We start from the raw sequence: 27,163 nt of genomic DNA, 5'->3' as shown, positions 1-27,163 counted from the left end.
CATTATGTGGCTGAGCCATGAGGAGACAGACCACCAGATATACCCTGGCATTATGTGGCTGAGCCATGAGGAGACAGACCACCAGATATACCCTGGCATTATGTGGCTGAGCCATGAGGAGACAGACCACCAGATGTACTCTGGCATTATGTGGCTGAGCCATGAGGAGACAGACCACCAGATATACCCTGGCATTATGTGGCTGAGCCATGAGGAGACAGACCACCAGATATCCGTAATGGATCTGCGGTCAAATGACCACCCCTCATCACTGTCAAACGCTCCCTAAAACACTTCAGCGAGCAGGCCTTCCTAATCGACCTGGCTCGGGTATCCTGGAAGGATATTTACCACATTCTGTCAGTAGAAGATGCCTGGTTATTCTTTAAAAGTGCTTTCCTCACAATCTTAAATAAGCATGTCCCATTCAAAAATGTAGAACCAGGAAAATATATAGCCCGCGGGTTCACTCCAGACCTGACTGGCCCTTGACCAGCACAAAAACATCCTGTGGTGTACTGCATTAGAATCAAATAGCCCCCGCGATAGGCAACTTTTTAAGGAAGTTTGGAACTAATATACACAGGCAGTTAGGAAAGCAAAGGCTATCTTTTTCAAACAGAAATTTGCATCCTGCAGCACAAACTCCAAAATGTTCTGGGCCACTGTAAAATCCATGGAGAATAAGAGCACCTTCTCCCAACTGCCCACTGCGCTGAGGCTAGGAAACACTGTCACCACCAATAAATCCACGATAAATGAGAATTTCAGCAAGCATTTTTCTACGGGTGGCCATGCTTTCCACCAGGTCAACAGCCCTGCACCACTCACATCTACTTGTCCAAGCCTCCCCATGTATCCTTCACCCAAATCCAGATAGCTGATGTTCTGAAAGAGCTGCAAAATCTGGACCCCTAAAATTGGCAGGACTAGACAATCTGGACCCTTTCTTTCTACAATTATCAGACGAAATTGTTGCAACTCCTATTACTAGCCTGTTTAACCTCTCGTATCATCTGAGATCCCCAAAGATTGGAAAGCTGCAGTGGTCATCCCCCTCTTCAAAGGGGGTGATACTCTAGACCCAAACTGCTACAGACCTATATCTATCCTACCCTGTCTTTCTAAGGTCTTTGAAAGCCAAGTTAACAAACAGATCACTGACCATTTTGAATCCCACCATACCTTCTCCACTATGCAATCTCGTTTCCGAGCTGGTCATGGGTGCACCTCAGCCACGTTCAAGGTCCTGAACGATATCATAACCTCCATCGATAAGAAACAATCAATGGCAGTCTGTGGGGGTTCCACAGGGTTAAATTCTAGGGCCGACTCTTTTCTCTGTATACATCAATGATGTCGCTCTTGCTCCTGGTGATTCTCTGATCCACCTCTACGCAGACGAAAACATTCTGTATACTTCTGGCCCTTCTTTGGTCACTGTGTTAACTAACCTCCAGACGAGCTTCAATGCCATACAACTCTCCTTCCGTGGCCTCCAACTGCTCTTAAATGCAAGTAAAACTAAAAGCATGCTCTTCAAACGATCGCTACCAGCACTTGCCCGCCCGTTCAGTATCACTACTCTGGACGGTTCTGACTTAGAATTTGTGGACATCTACAAATACCTAGGTGTCTGGTTAGACTGTAAACTCTCCTTCCAGACTCACATTAAGCATCTCCAATCTAAAATCAAATCTAGAATCGGCTTCCTATTTCGCAATAAAGCATTCTTCACTCATGCTGCCAAACATACCCTCGTAAAACTGACTATCCTACTGTCACGAGAATTATCTTCTCAATGTTCATAAACCCAATTCAATTAACTACTCAGCCTGAAACCCAGAATTTGTAATAAACTGGTTGAAATGAATCAGACGGAGGCCCAGCTACGATAGTCAGTAAGTTTATTTACGAAAGCGCCCTGCTCTGTTGTACAAGACAATTCATTTTATACTGGCTTCTCACGCACACCCATTCACACTAACATACGCACACACATTTCCTGCTACCCAGCCGACAAAGATTAGGGGATTCCGTGAGACTTACTCCCCCTCCTCCCTCAAGATAGGGAGACTCTGGGAAGTACTCTGTGGCCCCAGCCAAGGTGAATCTTGCACTGAATCATGCTCAGACAGAACGTTCTGGTCTGTTAAGATAACATATGTCTATAATAGTACAGACTATGGTTATACATAATTCTAATCAATTTCATACGATTATATGGCTTCAGGGTGGAATATTCTAGTCATTCATAAAAATTCCATCAACACCTACCGATCCTCGACTTTGGCGATGTCATTTACAAAATAGCCTCCAACACTCTACTCAGCAAATTGGATGCAGTCTATCACAGTGCCATCCGTTTTGTCACCAAAGCCCCATTACTACCCACCGCTGCGACCTGTATGCTCTCGTTAACTGGCCCTTGCTTCATATTCATCGCCAAACCCACTGGGTCCAGGTCATCTATAAGTCTTTGCTAGGTAAAGCCCCGCCTTATCTCAGCTCACTGGTCACCATAGCAGCACCCACCCGTAGCACGGGCTCCAGCAGGTATATTTCACTGGTCAACCCCAAAGCCAGGTCCTCTTTTGGCCGCCTTTCCTTCCAGTTCTCTGCTGCCAATGACTGGAACGAATTGCAAAAATCACTGTAACTGGAGACTCATATCTCCTTCGCTATAACTTTAAGCACCAGCTGTCAGAGCAGCTCACAGATCAAGGCACCTGTACATAGCCCATCTGTAAATAGCCCATCCAACTACCTCATCCCCATATTGTTATTTATTTTATTTATATATTATTTTTGCTCCTTTGCACCCCAGTATCTCTACTTGCACATTCATCTTCTGCACATCTATCACTCCAGTGTTTATTTGCTAAATTGTAATTATTTCCCCACTACGGTCTATTTATTGCCGTACCTCCCTTATCTTACCTCATTTGCACTCACTGTATATATACTTTTTTTCTATTGTGTTATTGACTGTATATTTTGTTTATTCCATGTGTAACTCTCAGTTGTTTCTGTTGCACTGCTTTACTTTATCTTGGCCAGGTCGCAGTTGTAATTGATAACTTGTTCTCAACTAGCCTACCTGGTTAAATAAAAAAACGATGTGGCTGAGCCATGAGGAGAAACTGAAATGTTTTTTGTCCATTGTGTTTTTCTGTTTCCGGAATATTTAGATAAAGCCTGGGATAAAATATAAAGTCCTACCTATAATTAAACTGTTTCTGTGGTAAATGGCACGTATGTATATAGATTGTGTATAGGCTTATGTCTCCCATATGAATTTTCTCTTTGTGCTGGGTTCAAAAGGTTTGTTTCTTTTTTTCTGTATATGTTATGTATGTATGCATGTGTATATATACATTGTGTATGTATGCATGTATATTATTTTCCTGCTCTAGGGATATAGTTATTGTTTGGATAACGTTAATTACTATTATGTACTGATTTTTACCTTGCATTTTTTTCACTCTTTATGCGATGTGCAATGCAGAGAACACCAGAAGAAGAATTATCATTTAATTACCACAGTGAATTATTGTAATGTTTGATTGTGTGTCAATTAATCCCATAAGGAATGGGTTGCCAATTGATTTATTTGACACAACAGCAAAAACATTTGCTGTTTAATTAATTAATTAATATAGATTAATTAATGTGCAGTTTAATTAATTAATATAGAAATATTAGGACTATCAGTGTCGGAGTCCGGAGTGTATATAGAGATATATACCTCGGACTCTGACATTGCTCATCCTAATATTTGTATATTTCTTAATATACACTACCGCTCTAAAGTTTGGGGTCACTTAGAAATATCCTTGTTTTTGAAAGAAAACTCATTTTTTTTGTCCATTAAAATAACATCAAATTGATCAGAAGTACAGTGTAGACATTGTTAATGTTGTAAATGACTATTGTAGCTGGAAACGGCTGATTTTTAATGGAATATCTACAGGCGTACCGAGGCCCATTATCAGCAACCACCACTCCTGTGTTCAATGGCACGTTGTGTTAGCTAATCCAAGTTGATCATTTTAAAGGCTAATTGATCATTAGGAAACCCTTTTGCAATTATGTTAGCACAGCTGAAAACGGTTGTGATGGTTAAATAAGCAATAAAACTTTAGACTAGTTGAGTATCTGGAGCATCAGCATTTGTGGGTTGATGATAGGCACAAAATGGCCTCCAGATACTCAACTAGTCCAAAAGGCAGCCAGTTTTATTGCTTCTTTAATTAGCACAACAGTTTTCAGCTCAAAACAAAATATATTTGATTGATTATAATTAATATAATGTTGATTTGTTTAACACTTTTGGTTCTACATGATTCCATATGCGTTATTTCATAGTTTCCTAAAACTTTTGACCACATCTACTCATTCAAAGGTTTTTATTTGTACTATTTTCTACATTCTAGAATAGTGAAGACATCAAAACTATGAAATAACACATATGGAATCATGTAGAACCAAAAATGGCAGAATCTCAAATATAAAATACATTTTGATTTGTTAAACACTTTTTGTTACTACATATTTCCATATCAAATCAAACTTTGTCACATGCGCCGAATAGAACAAGTGTAGACCTTTCCGTGAAATGCTTACTTCCAAGCCCTTAACTCTTATTGAACTGCACTGTTGGTTAAGAAAATATTTACAAAATAAACTAAAAGTAAAAAATAATAAAAAGTAACACAAAATAACGAGGCTATATACAGGGGGTAACTGTACCGAGTCAGTGTGCGGGGGGTACAGGTCATTTGCACATTTAGGTATGGGTGAAGTGATTATACATAGATAATAAACAGCTTGTAGTAGCAGTGTACAAAACAAATGGAGGGGGGGGGGTCAATGTAAATAGTCTGGGTGGCCATTTGATTAATTGTTCAGCAGTCTTATGGCGTGGGGGTAGAAGCTGTTAAGGAGCCTTTTGGTCCTAGACTTGGCACTCCGGTAACGCTTGCCGATTCCGTAGGTTATTTCATAGTTTTGATGTCTTCAAAGAAAAACCCTGGAATGAGTAGGTATGTCCAACATTTACTGGTACTGTGTGTGTGTGTGTGTTGGGATGTATAGACATTATGCACAGTATATGGATAGAATATGTAGTATATCTGAAGAATACGTGGATAGAATAGTATATGTACAGCAATAGTTAAATAGGATGGAGTTTGACTAGAATACAGTATAACGTAAACTTGTACATTGCTTTGGTCCGTACAATTGTCCTTATTTTAGCGCACCAAAAACGTAATACTTCCAGATCAACTGTATGTCAACACCATTGTAAAGCACAATTTCTCCCCTTTCCAACAAAATCAATTACATGACCTAAATGCTGCCCGTTTCTGGATAATTCAAGCAGGCAATGAGCCCCGTCGGGTCTTTTTAAAAATGGCGGGTGGGGAAGCGAAACTAATGCATGATAGTGAGGAGAGATCACGTGTGGGAAAATTGGAACACTGGTCACTTTAATAATGTTTAGTTACTGTTTTTACATACTGTTTACCAGTCTTTCACCCGTACAGTTATCGTAAAATTCATTGCAGCTTTCAATCTTTTCACTGGCATTTTTAAAGAGTAATACAGTAGTTGAACGTCACAATTTATTTATACTTATCTGTACAAAATATAATTGGTTACACTTGATTATGTATACCTGTGGCAATGGACATTCAGAATGGACATTTACAAAATGTTTGATAGAAATGTATTGTGGAGATCCAATATGCTGTCAGATAGATTGGAATAGTATAGGAGTGTGTGCTCTATTCATTCTATTTCTATCTTCAACATGCAGTTCCAGATACAGCCCTGCCATTAGTTGAAGGCTGCCAATCCAATAGTTTCAGAAAAGTACTCACTTCCTGAGATCTGTATTCAAATATTTGTAAAAAAAAAAAAAGTAGTTGCTTTCTCAGCTCCATATTCAAATAGTTAAAAGTAGGTACTCAAATAGTTTGGAAACATAGTAACTTTCTGAGGTCTGTATTTAGGTTTAAGAAGTGGTCCGTTTTTGGAATCTGTATTCCAATAGTTGTAGTCACCTCCAAAGTAGTTAAGTAGCCCCGGACAGATTTTTACTTTCCACAAAGCAGTTAAAAAATATATTTATCCCAGGTCTGAAACAGAACGCACCTACAATCAGAACCTTTTGTTATGATTTTAATACCATCATTGAGTATGCACACACATACCCAGACAATCACACACACACACACACACACCCAGACAACACACACACACACACACACATACCCAGACACACACACACACACACACACACACACACACACACAGTTCAGTAGTACTAATAGCCAAGCTGCATTTGTAGCAGCCACATAGCTAGAATAAAAGACAGATGGAGACTTCTTCACCAGTCCTTTATTAGGTGTCTACAGAGAACAGAAACAGTGAGAACTACCGGGGTGTGTTCAGAACACACAAGGTTTCACAGTGTTTGGAAACTTCTCTATACAGCCGTTTACCCACAAAGAGGGACCACAAAACTATTACGTCCCATTACTTACTATATCATTTTAGGCTGTATGTGTTAGGATTCCCTACTGGCCTTATGCCCCTGTGTGCACTTGTCCTGCTCACTCAGTCCCCTTCATGGATGTGAACGCATTGGATTAATCATGGACTTGAGTTTTCACCATGTCAAAATAATATCCGACATGATTTTCCTCACACCAGTCCATTCCTTTTAAATCCACAAGGTGGGATGAAGGTACACACTTCAGGGAGAGGAAGAGACATCAGGGTGTTGATGTTGGAGGGTGGTGAAGGGGGGGGGGTGGCAAGGTGGGGCTGTAGGAGGAGTGAGTTGAGTTGGAGATGGGGTGTCAAGTTGAGGGTAGAGAAGGGTGGAGTAGAGTGGAGCGTAGGGGTAGGTCTGTAGGAGGGTTGAATGGAGTAGAGTGGAGCTGGAGGAGGGTAGAGGTAGGTCTGTAGGAGGGTTGAATGGAGTAGAGTGGAGCTGGAGGAGGGTAGAGGTAGGTCTGTAGGAGGGTTGTTGAATGGAGGAGGGTGGAGGTCTGTAGGAGGGTTGAATGGAGGAGTGGAGCTGGAGGAGGGTAGAGGTAGGTCTGTAGGAGGGTTGAATGGAGTAGAGTGGAGCTGGAGGAGGGTAGAGGTAGGTCTGTAGGAGGGTTGAATGGAGTAGAGTAGAGCTGGAGGAGTGTAGAGGTAGGTCTGTAGGAGGGTTGAATGGAGTAGAGTGGAGCTGGAGGAGGGTAGAGGTAGGTCTGTAGGAGGGTTGAATGGAGTAGAGTGGAGCTGGAGGAGGGTAGAGGTAGGTCTGTAGGAGGGTTGAATGGAGTAGAGGTGGCGGGGGGGGGGGGGGGGGGTTGGCAGCATCAGAGAAGTGTTTTCTGTAAACAGTTAACGGCCACAACTAGAATAGGCCTAGTTGTGAAATAAGAGTCTTTGACAGTGGTAAGGCATCTGGTCAGACTACACAGGAAGTGATGAAACCCCTCAGGAAGAGATGACAACAAACAGGACATGGCGAAATGACAAGTGCTACGGTGGGTTTTCCACTTTAGAAACGGGATTCCTTCACAATAATCCTAATATAAAGAAACAACCATGCACAACACGCATATGGAGAGCAGAAATACTGGGAAACCACTGGGATGCAAACTTTAATAAACAAAATAACAGTTATTCCATTTTATAGAGGGAAATACTTCATACCGACATATCTCTGAATAATTTAAAGAGTAAAAGCACAACTGCCCATCATTATCAGGTTTGACTGAGTAACTGGGTTAGAGCTGTTAGAGTCATGGGGTCTGGATGGGACTTGGTGAGGCAGAGTCACAGTGAGGTTATTACTGAGTCATTACTTACTGACCAAGGCTTCTGCGCTGAGGTGGTGGTATGGGGGCTGCATAGTGTAGTAAACTGGTGTTCAAACACTGAATGGACCAGTCTCTGCAGGGGTTATTTCTGCAGGACCAGGCCACACGCGAACACACAAACACACGCACACACACACACATACCGAGAGAGAAAAACAGAGAGAGAGAGAGAGAGAGAGCGAGAGGCCCAGGATGGGACTGTTTTTCAATACGCCATGCTCTACCGCTTTCTCTTCTGATCGGTCGAATGCCTGTTTGTCCCCGCCCTGGCTGACACATCTCAGGCCTGCCAATAGATGCCCTTTCCATCCGTCATCCCTCCTCTGTCCCTCTACTTGAGGAAGCAGTCTAGTTTCCTCTGGATGCTTTCGAAGGAGTCCGCTCCCATGTAGTCCGCCAGGCCCGCCTCCCATCGCTGCCTCCTCTCCTCACTGGACACCTGGGGCGCCTTAGGGGGAGGCGGGGGGAGGATGATCTCAACCACACTGTCACAGACCTCCTCCTATAGGAGGTGGAGGGAGAGACAGGGTAGGCAAACAAGATGAGCGTTCTGAGACGTGGAGAAATACTCACTAATACAAAGGCGACGGTGACAGCCATGAGGCATTTCCCCTCAATCCAAAGCATTGACCAATCAGCAGCTTCCTCTACAGAGAAACAGAACTAAGGGCAGGAGCCGGGGTCAGTGGGAGTGAAAAGCCAATCAGCTTCTTCCTGTTACCGTGGCAACTCCAATAAGCACAGCGGGCCGGGTTTCTAGAGTTGAACTAGGGTGTCAAAAGTATTGCACTACATAGGGTATACGGTGCCATTTGAGACATGCCCTTCGATCACCTGTTTAAAAGTATCCATGAGAGACATGGAGAGAGGTTACCATGTCAATGACTTGCCACTACAGAGGGTCAACACACACACACACACACACACCATCATCATCAGCGACTGAAACCAGCAAATAGTGTACTTAAACTACTGTACGATTACACTGTGAACACACTGTACTCAAATACACAAACTGTCCTTCAACAGTCCCCTTAAAACGCATACAGTGCCTTAAGAAAGTATGCATAGCCCTCGCCTTACTCCACATTTGGTTGTGTTACGTCCTAAAGTCAAAATAGATTAAATAGATTTGTTTCTCTCACCCATCTACACACCATACCCCATAATGACAAATGAAATAGGTGTATAACAACTTAAATATTCCTCTGAGTCAATACGTGTTAGAATCAACTTTGGCAGTGACTTACAGAGTCTTTCTGGAAAAGTCTCTAAGAGCTTTGCACACCTTGAATGTACATTATTTTATTTGTGTTATTCTTTAAGCTCTGTCAAGTTGGTTGTTGATCATTGCTAGACAGCCATTACCAAGTCTTGCCATTGATTTTCAAGCCAATTTAAATCAAAGCTGTCGAACTAGGCCACTCAGGAAAATTCAATGTCATCTTGGTAAGCAACTCCACTGTATATTTGACCTTGTGTTTAAGGTTATTGTCCTGTTGAAAGGCGAATTTGTATCCCAAGCAGGCTGAAACAGGTTTCTCCTTAAGGATTTTTCCTGTGCTGAGATATATTGAGTTTATTTTTATCCAAAATAACTACCCTAGTCTTTGCTGATGACAAGCATACCCATAACATGATGCAGCCACCACCATGCTTGAAAATATGAAGAGTGGTACTCAGTGATGCGTTGGATTTTCCCCAAACATAACGCTTTGTATTCAGGGCCAGTTAATTTCTTTGCCACATTTTTTGCAGTTTTACTTTATTGCCTTATTGCAAACAGAATGCACGTTTTGGAATATTTTTATTCTGTACAGGCTTCCTTCTTTTCATATTGTACATTAGGTTAGTATTGTGGAGTAACTACAATGTCATTGATCCATCCTCAGTGTCCTCCTATCACAGACATTAAACTTGAACTGTTTTAAAGTCCCCAATGGCCCCATGGTGATATCCCTGAACAGTTTCCTTCCTCTCCGGCAACTGAGTTAGGAAGGACTGTCACGTTCTGTCCATCGTTCATATGCGTTTTCCTTGTTTTAGTGTTGGTCAGGACGTGAGCTGTGTGGGCATTCTATGTTGTGTGTCTGGTTTGTCTATTTCTATGTTTGGCCTGATATGGTTCTCAATCAGAGGCAGGTGTTAGTCATTGTCTCTGATTGGGAACCATATTTAGGTAGACTGTTTTGTGTTGGGTTTTGTGGGTGATTGTTCCTGTCTCTGTGTTTGCACCAGATAGGACTGTTTAGGTTTTCACTTTTCTTGTTTTGTATAGTCTGGTCATGTATAGTCGTCTTTATTAAAAACATGACTAACCACCACGCTGCATTTTGGTCCGCCTCTCTTTCACCAGAAGAAAACCATTACAAGGACGCCTGCATCTTTGTAGTGACTGGGTGTATTGATACACCATCCAAAGTGTAATTAATAACTTCACCCTGCGCAAAGGAATATTCAATGTCTCCTTTTTTACCCATCTACCGACAGGTGCCCTTCGTTGCGAGGCATTGGAAAACCTCCCTGTTCTTTGTTGTTGAATCTGTTTGAAATTCACTGCTTGACTGAGGGACCTTACAGATAATGTATGTGTGGGGTACAGCGATGAGGTAGTCATTCAGAAATCATGGTAAGACACAGAGTGAGTCAATGCAACTTATTACGTGACATGTTAAGCACATTGTTACTCTTGAACTTGTTTAGGACATAACAAAGGGGTTGAATACTTTGACTCAATACATTTCAGCTTTTCATCTTTCATTTATTTTAAAAATTCTAAAAACATTCTTCACTTTGACATTATGGGGTATTTTGTGTAGACCAGTGACACGATCTCAAATTAATGCATTTTAAATTCAGGTTTTAACAACAAAATGTGGAAAAAGTCAAGCTGTGTGAATTCTTTCCAGAGGCACTGAACATATCCCATAAGTCTTGTTATACATCTTCCAAGATTCAGAAACCATTGTCAGTACTGGAGATCTTAAGAAGTACACACGCTATCACACACACACACACACACACACACACACACACACACACACACACACACACACACACACACACACACACACACACACACACACACACACACACACACACTACCTCAGTGCAGCCGGAGCAGAACAGTGCATCTCCATATGAGTCTCTGAGAGCAGGTAGGACCCCAGAGGAGTAGAGGTTCCACCACTGAACCAGGAAGTCAGGGTGCAGGTCACCCAAGCCAGGTGTCAGGGTATGACCTTTGACCTTCCCAGTCCGGGTGTCATAGGAGTAGCTCCATGGCTTCACCTTCCCCAGGAAGTGGACCACCTTAGCCTCATGACCGTACCTTCAAACACACACACACACACACACACACACACACACACACACACACACACACACACACACACACACACACACACACACACACACACACACACACACACACACACAGAGGTTGTAAATCAAAATCAAATCAAATGTTATTTGTCACCTGCGTGGAATACAACAGGCGTAGTAGACCTTACAGTGAAATGCTTGCTTACAAGCCCTTAACCAACGATGCAGTTTTAAGAAAATACTAAATAAAGTAAGATACAAATAATTAAATAGTAGCAGTAAAATAACAATAGTGGGGCTATATACAGGCATTGAAGGAGGGGGGGGTAGCAAATAGTCTGGGTAGCCATTTGATTAGACTTTGGGTAGCCATTTGATTAGACTTTTAGGATTTTTATGGCTTGGGGGTAGAAGCTGTTTAGAAAACTCTTGGACCTAGACATGGCGCTCCGGTACAGCTTGCCGTGTGGTAGCAGAGAGAACAGTCTATGACTAGGGTGGCTGGAGTCTTTGACAATTTTTAGGGCCTTCCTCTGACACCGCCTGGTATAGAGGTCCTGGATGGCAGGAAGCTTGGTCCCGGTGATGTACTGGGCCGTTCGCATTGCCTTCTGTAGTGCCTTGCGGTCAGATGCCGAGCAGTTGCCATACCAGGCAGTGATGCAACCCGTCAGGATGCTCTGGATGGTGCAGCTGTAAAACCTTTTGAGGGGAATAGGTTTTGTCATGCCCTCTTCACAACTGTCTTGGTGTGCTTGGACCATGTTAGTTTGTTGGTGATGTGGATGCCAAGGAACTCAAAACTCTCAACCTGCTCCACTACAGCTCCGTCTATGCGAATGGGAGCGTGCTTGGTCCTGCTTTTCCTGTGGTCCACAATCATCTCCTTTGTCTTGATCACGTTGAGGGAGTTTGTTGTCCTGGCACCACACGGCCAGGTCTCTGACCTCCACCCTATAGGCTCTCATCGTTGATCGTTGTTGTGTCATCGGCAAGATGGTGTTAAAGATGGTGTTGTAGTCGTGCAGTCATGAGTGAACAGGGAGTACAGGAGGGGACTGAGCACGCACACCTGAGGGGCTCCTGTGTTGAGGATCAGCATGGCAGATGTGTTGTTACCTGCCCTTCTCACCTGGGGGCGGCCTGTCAGGAAGTCCAGGATCCATTTGCAGAGGGAGGTGTTTAGTCCCAGGGTCCTTGTCTTAGTGATTAGTTTGAGGGCACTATGGTTTTGAACGCTGAGCTGAAGTCAATAAATAGCATTCTCACGTAGGTGTTCCTTTTGTCCAGGTGTGAAAGGGCAGTGTGGAGTGCAATAGAGATCAATAGAGTGCATCATCTGTGGATCTGTTGGGGCGGTATGCAAATTGGATGAGTCTAGGGTTTCTGGGATAATGGTGTTGATGTGAGCCATGACCAGCCTTTTAAAGAATTTCATGGCTACAGACGTGAGTGCTACGGGTCTGTAGTCATTTAGGCAGGTTACCTTAGTGTTCATTGGCACAGGGACTAAGGTGGTCTGCTTGAAACATGTTAGTATTACAGACAGGGAGAGGTTGAAAATGTCAGTGAAGACACTTGCCAGTTGGTCAGTGCATGCTCGGAGTACATGTCCTGGTAATCTGTCTGACGCCGTGGCCTTGTGAATGTTGACCTGTTTAAAGGTCTTACTCACATCGGCTGCGGAGAGCATGATTACACAGTTGTCTGGAACAGCTGATGCTCTAATGCATTTTTCGGTGTTCCTTGCCTCGAAGCGAGCATAGAAGTTATTTAGCTTGTCTGGTAGGCTCGTGTCACTGGGCAGCTATCGGCTGTGCTTCCCTTTGTAGTCTGCAATAATTTGCAAGCCCTGCCACATCCGCCGAGTGTCGGAGCTGATGGAGTACGATTCGATCCTAGTCCTGTACTGACAATTTGCCTGTCGGGGGGCATAGCAGGATTTCTTATAAGCTTCTCACTCCTTGAAAGTGGCAGCTCTACCCTTTATCTCAGTACGAATGTTGCCTCTAATCCATGGCTTCTGGTTGGGGTATGTGCAAAGTCACTGTGGGGATGATGTCATCGATGCACTTATTGATGAAGCCAGTGACTGATGTGGTGTGCTCTTCAAGAATCCCGGAACATATTCCAGTCTGTGCTAGCAAAACAGTCCTGTAGTTAAGCATCCGCTTCATCTGACCACTTTTTTATTGAGCGAGTCACTGGTGCATCCTGCATACATTTTTGCTTGTAAGCAGGAATCAGGGGGCTAGAATTATGGTCAGATTTGCCAAATGGAGGGTGAGAGAGAGCTTGGTACGCGTCTCTGTGTGGAGTAAAGGTGGTCTACAGTTTTTCCCCTCTGGTTGCACATTTAAGATGCTGGTAGAAATGAGGTAAAAAGGATTTAAGTTTCCTGCATTAAGGTCCCTGGCCACTAGGAGCACCGCTTCTGGATGAGCATTTTCCTGTGTGCTTATGGCCTTACACAGCTCATTGAGTGCGGTCTTAGTGACAGCATCGGTTTATGGTGGTATGTAGACAGCTACGGAAAATACAGACGAACACTATCTAGGTAGATAGTGTAGTCTACAGCTTATAATGACATATTCGACATCAGTCGAGCAAAACCTTGATACTTCCTTAGATATCGTGCACCAGCTGTTGTTTACAAATATACATAGGTGGCCGCCGCCCCTTGTCTTACCAGAGGCTGCTGTTCTATACTGCCGATAGTGTATGTTGTATGTTATTAATATCGTCGTTCAGCCACAACTCACTGAAACATGAGATATTACAGGTTTTAATGTCCCGTTGGTAGGGTATACGTGCTTTCAGTTTGTCCCATTTATTTTCCAGCGATTGAACGTTGGCTAACAGTACGAATGGCAAGGGCAGATTAGCCACTCGTCGCCTGATCGTCACAAGGCACCCCGATCTCTTTCCGCGAAATCTCTGTTTCTTTCTCCTGCGAATGATGGGGCTGAGGGCCTGTTCGGGTGTTTGGAGTATATTCTTCCGACTCATTATATTAAATGTATTTGTCTAATTCATAATCACTGTTCTGATATCCAGAAGCTATTTTTGGTCATAAGAGACAGTTGCAGCAACATTATGTTCAAAATACAAACAATGTGAAAAAAACACACAAAATAGCACGGTTGGTTAAGAGCCCATAAAATGGAAGCCATTCTCTCAGACATCCTAAGTCTTAGTGTGTGTGCGTGTGTGTGGTGTGCGTTCTTGCATTGCGTACTTATAGAATAAATTAGACTTAACTAGGAGAGCGTGTTTGTATATGTAATGTATGTGACAAAGCTATAGTGTATTTTGGGGTTGCCGGCAGTACCAGTGTGTGTTATTTCAGGACAGGCCTGAGTCACTCCTCTCTTGAAACTCAACACCACACACCCTTTCAACTGACCTTGCGTGGCTTATTAATGCCAAAACATGCACTCTTCTCCCTCATGCTCTCACTCACTCACTTTTCTTCCTCATGATCGCTCCCTGACACTCTCTCTCCCTGACACACACACACACACACACACACACACACACACACACACACACACACACACACACACACACACACACACACACACACACACACACACACACACACACACACACACACACACACAGTTGAGGGTAGGAAGCCAGGGATTTGGAGCTAAAGTGTGATTTATGAAATAACTTCTACTGTGATAACACTGGAATGTGTGTGTGTGCGCCTACTGTTTGAAGGCTGGTAGATAGGTGTATATAGCGATGCTGCTGAGGTTGTAGATAAAAGGCAGGTGTTTGGAAATGTCTGCTGTTGACCAGGTATTGAAGAAACTGTTCAGAACTCCTTGGTCCCCACCTAGAGAGAGTGAGAGAGGGAGGGAGAAAGGGAGAGAGAAGGGGAAGAGGGAGAGAGAAGGGGAGAGTGAGAGAGGGAAAATGAGAGTGGGGAGGCGGAGAGGTTAGACGAGAACATGACAGGTATTTTAGGATCTATAGGATCTTGTTGGCAGCAGAATTTAAGGAAAGTCCATAGGAGATAGAGCATTTATTGCACCACCCCAGACACACACTCTTTGTACCATGTATTTCATTCTGTACTGCAGCTGCTTACTCTTGGCCAGGGTTCCTTTCAAAAACACATTCACATCTTAATGGGGTTCACATGGATAAATCACATTCACATCTCAATGGGACTCACATGGATAAATCACATTCGCATCTCAATGGGACTCATATGGATAAAACACATTCACATCTCAATGGGACTCATATGGATAAAACACATTCACATCTCAATGGGACTCACATGAATAAATCACATTCACATCTCAATGGGACTCACATGGATAAATCACATTCACATCTCAATGGGACTCACATGGATAAATCACATTCACATCTCAATGGGACTCACATGGATAAATCACATTCACATCTCAATGGGACTCACATGGATAAATCACATTCACATCTCAATGGGACTCACATGGATAAATCACATTCACATCTCAATGGGACTCACATGGATAAATCACATTCACATCTCAATGGGACTCACATGGATAAATCACATTCACATCTCAATGGGACTCACATGAATAAATCACATTCACATCTCAATGGGACTCACATGAATAAATCACATTCACATCTCAATGGGACTCACATGGATAAATCACATTCACATCTCAATGGGACTCACATGGATAAAACACATTCACATCTCAATGGGACTCACATGGATAAATCACATTCACATCTCAATGGGACTCACATGAATAAATCACATTCACATCTCAATGGGACTCACATGGATAAATCACATTCACATCTCAATGGGACTCACATGGATTTATCACATTCACATCTCAATGGGACTCACATGGATAAATCACATTCACATCTCAATGGGACTCACATGGATAAATCACATTCACATCTCAATGGGACTCACATGGATAAATCACATTCACATCTCAATGGGACTCACATGGATAAATCACATTCACATCTCAATGGGACTCACATGGATAAATCACATTCACATCTCAATGGGACTCACATGGATTTATCACATTCACATCTCAATGGGACTCACATGAATAAATCACATTCACATCTCAATGGGACTCACATGGATAAATCACATTCACATCTCAATGGGATAATAATAATAATAATAATAATAATAATAAAGAACTCACCGTCAAAGCTGCCGTTCTCAGTGCAGTGTGTCATAAGGCTGCGGTATGTTTCATTGGACGGTTTAAAGACGAACACGCCTGAGTTGAAACAGTCTGGCCAACCAGGATCAGGCGCAGCAGATAACTCCTCCCTCTCAAACAGCTCATCAATGTTGGACAACACCTGCGTACACACACACACACACAGTATTTAGCCCCGAATACAGACTTGCTGTAATTTGTACTGAGTAAGGAGTGTGAGTGTGTGTGTGCTCACCAGTGTGTCTGCGTCCATAAACACACACTTGGTGTAGTGTGTGAGTGTCCAGCAGTGCAGCTTGGTGAAGGTCACTCCGAGGTCTGGTCTCTTCATCAGGGCCAGGTGGGCCGTGTCCCTAGAGTCCAAGATATCCACCACACACACCTCGTCATAGATGCTACTCAGCATGGCCCTGCAACACACACACACGGTTTGAGTTGTGTTACCTGCTCAGGTGTACTCAGGCTTGACCAATACAAAACTAACAGAGACAAGGCCATGGGTGTGTCAAACACTGAACATAGATCATGGTGTGTGTGTGTATATATATATATTGTATGTGTTACCTGCAGGGCTCTGCTACGTGAGGTCCAATCAGAACCACCAGTTGTTTGGTTGTGTTATGGTTGCGTAGCGACCTCCCCAGAACCATCGCTCCTTTGGCATAGTTGTCATTTGTGGCCAGCGTCACATATGCTTGGTCTAATCACACACACACGTATCTGACTAGTTATTTGTAAATAACACTGAAATAGAAAGAGAGCAGCTTCCGTCTGGCACCTGAACCCTCTCTACATGGCTTATATCAGTACTTCATATCAAACGGCCTATAGGGACAACAGCTAAGGTAACCATAGACCTGTTCCTACCATAGAATAGCTCCATAGCTGACCCTCTACCCATCCCTACCATAGAATAGCTCTATAGCTGACCCTCTACCCATCCCTACCATAGAATAGCTCTATAGCTGACCCTCTACCCGTCCCTACCACAGAATAGCTCTAACGCGACCCTCTACCCGTCCCTACAATAGAATAGCTCTATAGCTGACCCTCTACCCGTCCCTACCATAGAATAGCCCTAAAGCTGACCCTCTACCCGTCCCTACCATAGAAAAGCTCTATAGCTGACTCTCTACCCGTCCCTACCATAGACTAGCCCTATAGCTGACCCTCTACCCATCCCTACCATAGAATAGCCCTATAGCTGACCCTCTACCCGTCCCTACCATAGAATAGTCCTATAGCTGACCCTCTACCCATCCCTACCATAGAATAGCCCTATAGCTGACCCTCTACCCCTCCCTACCATAGAATAGCCCCATAGCCAACCCTCTACCCCTCCCTACCATAGAATAGCCCCATAGCCGACCCTCTACCCGTCCCTACCATAGACTAGCCCGATAGCTGACCCTCTACCCGTCCCTACCATAGACTAGCCCTATAGCCAACCCTCTACCCGTCCCTACCATAGAATAGCTGACCCTCTACCCATCCCTACCATAGAATAGCCCTATAGCCGACCCTCTACCCGTCCTTACCATAGACTAGCCCTATAGCTGACTCTCTACCGTCCCTACCATAGAATAGCTGACCCTCTACCCGTCCCTACCATAGAATAGTCCTATAGCTGACCCTCTACCCATCCCTACCATAGAATAGCCCTAAAGCTGACCCTCTACCCGTCCCTACCATAGAATAGCTGACCCTCTACCCGTCCCTACCATAGAATAGTCCTATAGCTGACCCTCTACCCATCCCTACCATAGAATAGCCCTAAAGCTGACCCTCTACCCGTCCCTACCATAGACTAGCCCTATAGCCAACCCTCTACCCGTCCCTACCATAGAATAGCTGACCCTCTACCCATCCCTACCATAGAATAGCCCTATAGCCGACCCTCTACCCGTCCTTACCATAGACTAGCCCTATAGCTGACTCTCTACCGTCCCTACCATAGAATAGCTGACCCTCTACCCGTCCCTACCATAGAATAGTCCTATAGCTGACCCTCTACCCATCCCTACCATAGAATAGCCCTATAGCTGACCCTCTACCCCTCCCTACCATAGAATAGCCCCATAGCCGACCCTCTACCCGTCCCTACCATAGACTAGCCCGATAGCTGACCCTCTACCCGTCCCTACCATAGACTAGCCCTATAGCCAACCCTCTACCCGTCCCTACCATAGAATAGCTGACCCTCTACCCATCCCTACCATAGAATAGCCCTATAGCCGACCCTCTACCCGTCCTTACCATAGACTAGCCCTATAGCTGACTCTCTACCGTCCCTACCATAGAATAGCTGACCCTCTACCCGTCCCTACCATAGAATAGTCCTATAGCTGACCCTCTACCCATCCCTACCATAGAATAGCCCTAAAGCTGACCCTCTACCCGTCCCTACCATAGAATAGCTGACCCTCTACCCGTCCCTACCATAGAATAGTCCTATAGCTGACCCTCTACCCATCCCTACCATAGAATAGCCCTAAAGCTGACCCTCTACCCGTCCCTACCATAGACTAGCCCTATAGCCAACCCTCTACCCGTCCCTACCATAGAATAGCTGACCCTCTACCCATCCCTACCATAGAATAGCCCTATAGCCGACCCTCTACCCGTCCTTACCATAGACTAGCCCTATAGCTGACTCTCTACCGTCCCTACCATAGAATAGCTGACCCTCTACCCGTCCCTACCATAGAATAGTCCTATAGCTGACCCTCTACCCATCCCTACCATAGAATAGCCCCATAGCCGACCCTCTACCCGTCCCTACCATAGACTAGCCCCATAGCTGACCCTCTACCCATCGCTACCATAGAATAGCTCTATAGCTGACCCTCTACCCGTCCCTACCATAGAATAGCTCTATAGCTGACCCTCTACCCGTCCCTACCACAGAATAGCTCTAACGCGACCCTCTACCCGTCCCTACAATAGAATAGCTCTATAGCTGACCCTCTACCCGTCCCTACCATAGAATAGCTCTATAGCTGACCCTCTACCCATCCCTACCATAGAATAGCCCTAAAGCTGACCCTCTACCCGTCCCTACCATAGAAAAGCTCTATAGCTGACTCTCTACCCGTCCCTACCATAGACTAGCCCTATAGCTGACCCTCTACCCATCCCTACCATAGAATAGCCCTATAGCTGACCCTCTACCCGTCCCTACCATAGACTAGCCCAATAGCTGACCCTCTACCCGTCCCTACCATAGACTAGCCCAATAGCTGACCCTCTACCCGTCCCTACCATAGAATAGCCCTATAGCTGACCCTCTACCCGTCCCTACCATAGAATAGTCCTATAGCTGACCCTCTACCCCTCCCTACCATAGAATAGCCCCATAGCCAACCCTCTACCCCTCCCTACCATAGAATAGCCCCATAGCCGACCCTCTACCCGTCCCTACCATAGACTAGCCCGATAGCTGACCCTCTACCCGTCCCTACCATAGACTAGCCCTATAGCCAACCCTCTACCCGTCCCTACCATAGAATAGCTGACCCTCTACCCATCCCTACCATAGAATAGCCCTATAGCCGACCCTCTACCCGTCCTTACCATAGACTAGCCCTATAGCTGACTCTCTACCGTCCCTACCATAGAATAGCTGACCCTCTACCCGTCCCTACCATAGAATAGTCCTATAGCTGACCCTCTACCCATCCCTACCATAGAATAGCCCTAAAGCTGACCCTCTACCCGTCCCTACCATAGAATAGCTGACCCTCTACCCGTCCCTACCATAGAATAGTCCTATAGCTGACCCTCTACCCGTCCCTACCATAGACTAGCCCTATAGCCAACCCTCTACCCGTCCCTACCATAGAATAGCTGACCCTCTACCCGTCCCTACCATAGAATAGTCCTATAGCTGACCCTCTACCCATCCCTACCATAGAATAGCCCTATAGCTGACCCTCTACCCCTCCCTACCATAGAATAGCCCCATAGCCGACCCTCTACCCGTCCCTACCATAGACTAGCCCGATAGCTGACCCTCTACCCGTCCCTACCATAGACTAGCCCTATAGCCAACCCTCTACCCGTCCCTACCATAGAATAGCTGACCCTCTACCCATCCCTACCATAGAATAGCCCTATAGCCGACCCTCTACCCGTCCTTACCATAGACTAGCCCTATAGCTGACTCTCTACCGTCCCTACCATAGAATAGCTGACCCTCTACCCGTCCCTACCATAGAATAGTCCTATAGCTGACCCTCTACCCATCCCTACCATAGAATAGCCCTAAAGCTGACCCTCTACCCGTCCCTACCATAGAATAGCTGACCCTCTACCCGTCCCTACCATAGAATAGTCCTATAGCTGACCCTCTACCCATCCCTACCATAGAATAGCCCTAAAGCTGACCCTCTACCCGTCCCTACCATAGACTAGCCCTATAGCCAACCCTCTACCCGTCCCTACCATAGAATAGCTGACCCTCTACCCATCCCTACCATAGAATAGCCCTATAGCTGACCCTCTACCCGTCCTTACCATAGACTAGCCCTATAGCTGACTCTCTACCGTCCCTACCATAGAATAGCTGACCCTCTACCCGTCCCTACCATAGAATAGTCCTATAGCTGACCCTCTACCCATCCCTACCATAGAATAGCCCTATAGCTGACCCTCTACCCCTCCCTACCATAGAATAGCCCCATAGCCGACCCTCTACCCGTCCCTACCATAGACTAGAATAGCTGACCCTCTACCCGTCCCTACCATAGACTAGCCCTATAGCCGACCCTCTACCCGTCCCTACCATAGAATAGCTGACCCTCTACCCATCCCTACCATAGAATAGCCCTATAGCTGACCCTCTACCCGTCCCTACCATAGACTAGCCCTATAGCTGACTCTCTACCGTCCCTACCATAGAATAGCTGACCCTCTACCCGTCCCTACCATAGAATAGTCCTATAGCTGACCCTCTACCCATCCCTACCATAGAATAGCCCTAAAGCTGACCCTCTACCCGTCCCTACCATAGAATAGCTGACCCTCTACCCGTCCCTACCATAGAATAGTCCTATAGCTGACCCTCTACCCATCCCTACCATAGAATAGCCCTAAAGCTGACCCTCTACCCGTCCCTACCATAGACTAGCCCTATAGCCAACCCTCTACCCGTCCCTACCATAGAATAGCTGACCCTCTACCCATCCCTACCATAGAATAGCCCTATAGCCGACCCTCTACCCGTCCTTACCATAGACTAGCCCTATAGCTGACTCTCTACCGTCCCTACCATAGAATAGCTGACCCTCTACCCGTCCCTACCATAGAATAGTCCTATAGCTGACCCTCTACCCATCCCTACCATAGAATAGCCCTATAGCTGACCCTCTACCCTCCCTACCATAGAATAGCCCCATAGCTGACCCTCTACCCGTCCCTACCATAGACTAGCCCCATAGCTGACCCTCTACCCATCGCTACCATAGAATAGCTCTATAGCTGACCCTCTACCCGTCCCTACCATAGAATAGCTCTATAGCTGACCCTCTACCCGTCCCTACCACAGAATAGCTCTGACCCTCTACCCGTCCCTACAATAGAATAGCTCTATAGCTGACCCTCTACCCGTCCCTACCATAGAATAGCTCTATAGCTGACCCTCTACCCATCCCTACCATAGAATAGCCCTAAAGCTGACCCTCTACCCGTCCCTACCATAGAAAAGCTCTATAGCTGACTCTCTACCCGTCCCTACCATAGACTAGCCCTATAGCTGACCCTCTACCCATCCCTACCATAGAATAGCCCTATAGCTGACCCTCTACCCGTCCCTACCATAGACTAGCCCAATAGCTGACCCTCTACCCGTCCCTACCATAGACTAGCCCAATAGCTGACCCTCTACCCGTCCCTACCATAGAATAGCCCTATAGCTGACCCTCTACCCGTCCCTACCATAGAATAGTCCTATAGCTGACCCTCTACCCCTCCCTACCATAGAATAGCCCCATAGCCAACCCTCTACCCCTCCCTACCATAGAATAGCCCCATAGCCGACCCTCTACCCGTCCCTACCATAGACTAGCCCGATAGCTGACCCTCTACCCGTCCCTACCATAGACTAGCCCTATAGCCAACCCTCTACCCGTCCCTACCATAGAATAGCTGACCCTCTACCCATCCCTACCATAGAATAGCCCTATAGCTGACCCTCTACCCGTCCCTACCATAGACTAGCCCTATAGCTGACTCTCTACCGTCCCTACCATAGAATAGCTGACCCTCTACCCGTCCCTACCATAGAATAGTCCTATAGCTGACCCTCTACCCATCCCTACCATAGAATAGCCCTAAAGCTGACCCTCTACCCGTCCCTACCATAGAATAGCTGACCCTCTACCCGTCCCTACCATAGAATAGTCCTATAGCTGACCCTCTACCCGTCCCTACCATAGACTAGCCCTATAGCCAACCCTCTACCCGTCCCTACCATAGAATAGCTGACCCTCTACCCATCCCTACCATAGAATAGCCCTATAGCCGACCCTCTACCCGTCCTTACCATAGACTAGCCCTATAGCTGACTCTCTACCGTCCCTACCATAGAATAGCTGACCCTCTACCCGTCCCTACCATAGAATAGTCCTATAGCTGACCCTCTACCCATCCCTACCATAGAATAGCCCTATAGCTGACCCTCTACCCCTCCCTACCATAGAATAGCCCCATAGCCGACCCTCTACCCGTCCCTACCATAGACTAGCCCGATAGCTGACCCTCTACCCGTCCCTACCATAGACTAGCCCTATAGCCAACCCTCTACCCGTCCCTACCATAGAATAGCTGACCCTCTACCCATCCCTACCATAGAATAGCCCTATAGCCGACCCTCTACCCGTCCTACCATAGACTAGCCCTATAGCTGACTCTCTACCGTCCCTACCATAGAATAGCTGACCCTCTACCCGTCCCTACCATAGAATAGTCCTATAGCTGACCCTCTACCCATCCCTACCATAGAATAGCCCTAAAGCTGACCCTCTACCCGTCCCTACCATAGAATAGCTGACCCTCTACCCGTCCCTACCATAGAATAGTCCTATAGCTGACCCTCTACCCATCCCTACCATAGAATAGCCCTAAAGCTGACCCTCTACCCGTCCCTACCATAGACTAGCCCTATAGCCAACCCTCTACCCGTCCCTACCATAGAATAGCTGACCCTCTACCCATCCCTACCATAGAATAGCCCTATAGCTGACCCTCTACCCGTCCCTACCATAGAATAGCCCTATAGCTGACTCTCTACCGTCCCTACCATAGAATAGCTGACCCTCTACCCGTCCCTACCATAGAATAGTCCTATAGCTGACCCTCTACCCATCCCTACCATAGAATAGCCCTAAAGCTGACCCTCTACCCGTCCCTACCATAGAATAGCTGACCCTCTACCCGTCCCTACCATAGAATAGTCCTATAGCTGACCCTCTACCCATCCCTACCATAGAATAGCCCTAAAGCTGACCCTCTACCCGTCCCTACCATAGACTAGCCCTATAGCCAACCCTCTACCCGTCCCTACCATAGAATAGCTGACCCTCTACCCATCCCTACCATAGAATAGCCCTATAGCTGACCCTCTACCCGTCCTTACCATAGACTAGCCCTATAGCTGACTCTCTACCGTCCCTACCATAGAATAGCTGACCCTCTACCCGTCCCTACCATAGAATAGTCCTATAGCTGACCCTCTACCCATCCCTACCATAGAATAGCCCTATAGCTGACCCTCTACCCCTCCCTACCATAGAATAGCCCCATAGCCGACCCTCTACCCGTCCCTACCATAGACTAGCCCCATAGCTGACCCTCTACCCATCCCTACCATAGAATAGCTCTATAGCTGACCCTCTACCCGTCCCTACCATAGAATAGCTCTATAGCTGACCCTCTACCCGTCCCTACCCAGAATAGCTCTAAGCTGACCCTCTACCCGTCCCTACAATAGAATAGCTCTATAGCTGACCCTCTACCCGTCCCTACCATAGAATAGTTCTATAGCTGACCCTCTACCCATCCCTACCATAGAATAGCCCTAAAGCTGACCCTCTACCCGTCCCTACCATAGAAAAGCTCTATAGCTGACTCTCTACCCGTCCCTACCATAGACTAGCCCTATAGCTGACCCTCTACCCATCCCTACCATAGAATAGCCCTATAGCTGACCCTCTACCCGTCCCTACCATAGACTAGCCCAATAGCTGACCCTCTACCCGTCCCTACCATAGACTAGCCCAATAGCTGACCCTCTACCCGTCCCTACCATAGAATAGCCCTATAGCTGACCCTCTACCCGTCCCTACCATAGAATAGTCCTATAGCTGACCCTCTACCCATCCCTACCATAGAATAGCCCTATAGCTGACCCTCTACCCATCCCTACCATAGAATAGCCCTATAGCTGACCCTCTACCCCTCCCTACCATAGAATAGCCCCATAGCCGACCCTCTACCCCTCCCTACCATAGAATAGCCCCATAGCCGACCCTCTACCCGTCCCTACCATAGACTAGCCCGATAGCTGACCCTCTACCCGTCCCTACCATAGACTAGCCCTATAGCCAACCCTCTACCCGTCCCTACCATAGAATAGCTGACCCTCTACCCATCCCTACCATAGAATAGCCCTATAGCCGACCCTCTACCCGTCCTTACCATAGACTAGCCCTATAGCTGACTCTCTACCGTCCCTACCATAGAATAGCTGACCCTCTACCCGTCCCTACCATAGAATAGTCCTATAGCTGACCCTCTACCCATCCCTACCATAGAATAGCCCTATAGCTGACCCTCTACCCCTCCCTACCATAGAATAGCCCCATAGCCGACCCTCTACCCGTCCCTACCATAGACTAGCCCTATAGCTGACCCTCTACCCATCCCTACCATAGAATAGCTCTATAGCTGACCCTCTACCCGTCCCTACCATAGAATAGCTCTATAGCTGACCCTCTACCCGTCCCTACCACAGAATAGCTCTGACCCTCTACCCGTCCCTACCATAGAATAGCTCTATAGCTGACCCTCTACCCGTCCGTACCATAGAATAGCTCTATAGCTGACCCTCTACCCATCCCTACCATAGAATAGCCCTAAAGCTGACCCTCTACCCGTCCCTACCATAGAAAAGCTCTATAGCTGACTCTCTACCCGTCCCTACCATAGACTAGCCCTATAGCTGACCCTCTACCCGTCCCTACCACAGAATAGCTCTAACGCGACCCTCTACCCGTCCCTACAATAGAATAGCTCTATAGCTGACCCTCTACCCGTCCCTACCATAGAAAAGCTCTATAGCTGACTCTCTACCCGTCCCTACCATAGACTAGCCCTATAGCTGACCCTCTACCCATCCCTACCATAGAATAGCCCTATAGCTGACCCTCTACCCGTCCCTACCATAGACTAGCCCAATAGCTGACCCTCTACCCGTCCCTACCATAGACTAGCCCAATAGCTGACCCTCTACCCGTCCCTACCATAGAATAGCCCTATAGCTGACCCTCTACCCGTCCCTACCATAGAATAGTCCTATAGCTGACCCTCTACCCATCCCTACCATAGAATAGCCCTATAGCTGACCCTCTACCCATCCCTACCATAGAATAGCCCTATAGCTGACCCTCTACCCCTCCCTACCATAGAATAGCCCCATAGCCGACCCTCTACCCCTCCCTACCATAGAATAGCCCCATAGCCGACCCTCTACCCGTCCCTACCATAGACTAGCCCGATAGCTGACCCTCTACCCGTCCCTACCATAGACTAGCCCTATAGCCAACCCTCTACCCCTCCCTACCATAGAATAGCCCCATAGCCGACCCTCTACCCCTCCCTACCATAGAATAGCCCCATAGCTGACCCTCTACCCATCCCTACCATAGAATAGCCCTATACCCGACCCTCTACCCATCCTTACCATAGACTAGCCCTATAGCTGACTCTCTACCGTCCCTACCATAGAATAGCTGACCCTCTACCCGTCCCTACCATAGAATAGTCCTATAGCTGACCCTCTACTCATCCCTACCATAGAATAGCCCTATAGCTGACCCTCTACCCCTCCCTACCATAGAATAGCCCCATAGCCGACCCTCTACCCGTCCCTACCATAGACTAGCCCTATAGCTGACCCTCTACCCATCCCTACCATAGAATAGCTCTATAGCTGACCCTCTACCCGTCCCTACCATAGAATAGCTCTATAGCTGACCCTCTACCCGTCCCTACCACAGAATAGCTCTAACGCGACCCTCTACCCGTCCCTACAATAGAATAGCTCTATAGCTGACCCTCTACCCGTCCCTACCATAGACTAGCCCTATAGCTGACCCTCTACCCATCCCTACCATAGAATAGCTCTATAGCTGACCCTCTACCCATCCCTACCATAGAATAGCCCTATAGCTGACCCTCTACCCGTCCCTACCATAGACTAGCCCAATAGCTGACCCTCTACCCGTCCCTACCATAGACTAGCCCAATAGCTGACCCTCTACCCGTCCCTACCATAGAATAGCCCTATAGCTGACCCTCTACCCGTCCCTACCATAGAATAGTCCTATAGCTGACCCTCTACCCATCCCTACCATAGAATAGCCCTATAGCTGACCCTCTACCCGTCCCTACCATAGAATAGTCCTATAGCTGACCCTCTACCCATCCCTACCATAGAATAGCCCTATAGCTGACCCTCTA

The 27,163-nt window shown here is 46.4% G+C and overlaps 1 protein-coding gene across 1 annotated transcript in view; it reads right to left on the bottom strand.

The window, feature by feature from the left end:
• Positions 1-7,657: 7,657 nt before the first annotated feature.
• Positions 7,658-27,163, bottom strand: part of LOC123998362 (glycogenin-1-like) — a 35,591-nt gene continuing 16,085 nt past the window's right edge. Inside the window, exons 2-7 of the mRNA XM_046303492.1 lie at positions 16,991-17,126; positions 16,662-16,836; positions 16,406-16,568; positions 14,931-15,057; positions 10,995-11,220; positions 7,658-8,391 (exon numbers count right to left, since the gene is read on the bottom strand). Coding sequence (XP_046159448.1) covers positions 8,221-8,391; positions 10,995-11,220; positions 14,931-15,057; positions 16,406-16,568; positions 16,662-16,836; positions 16,991-17,126 — 998 coding nt within the window. The 3' untranslated portion in view covers positions 7,658-8,220. The remainder of the gene's footprint in view (positions 8,392-10,994; positions 11,221-14,930; positions 15,058-16,405; positions 16,569-16,661; positions 16,837-16,990; positions 17,127-27,163) is intronic.

The sequence above is a fragment of the Oncorhynchus gorbuscha genome, linkage group LG15 (assembly GCF_021184085.1).
Source record: "Oncorhynchus gorbuscha isolate QuinsamMale2020 ecotype Even-year linkage group LG15, OgorEven_v1.0, whole genome shotgun sequence".
Classification (NCBI taxonomy): Eukaryota; Metazoa; Chordata; class Actinopteri; order Salmoniformes; family Salmonidae; genus Oncorhynchus; species Oncorhynchus gorbuscha.
This window is presented reverse-complemented; position numbering and strand designations above follow the sequence as displayed.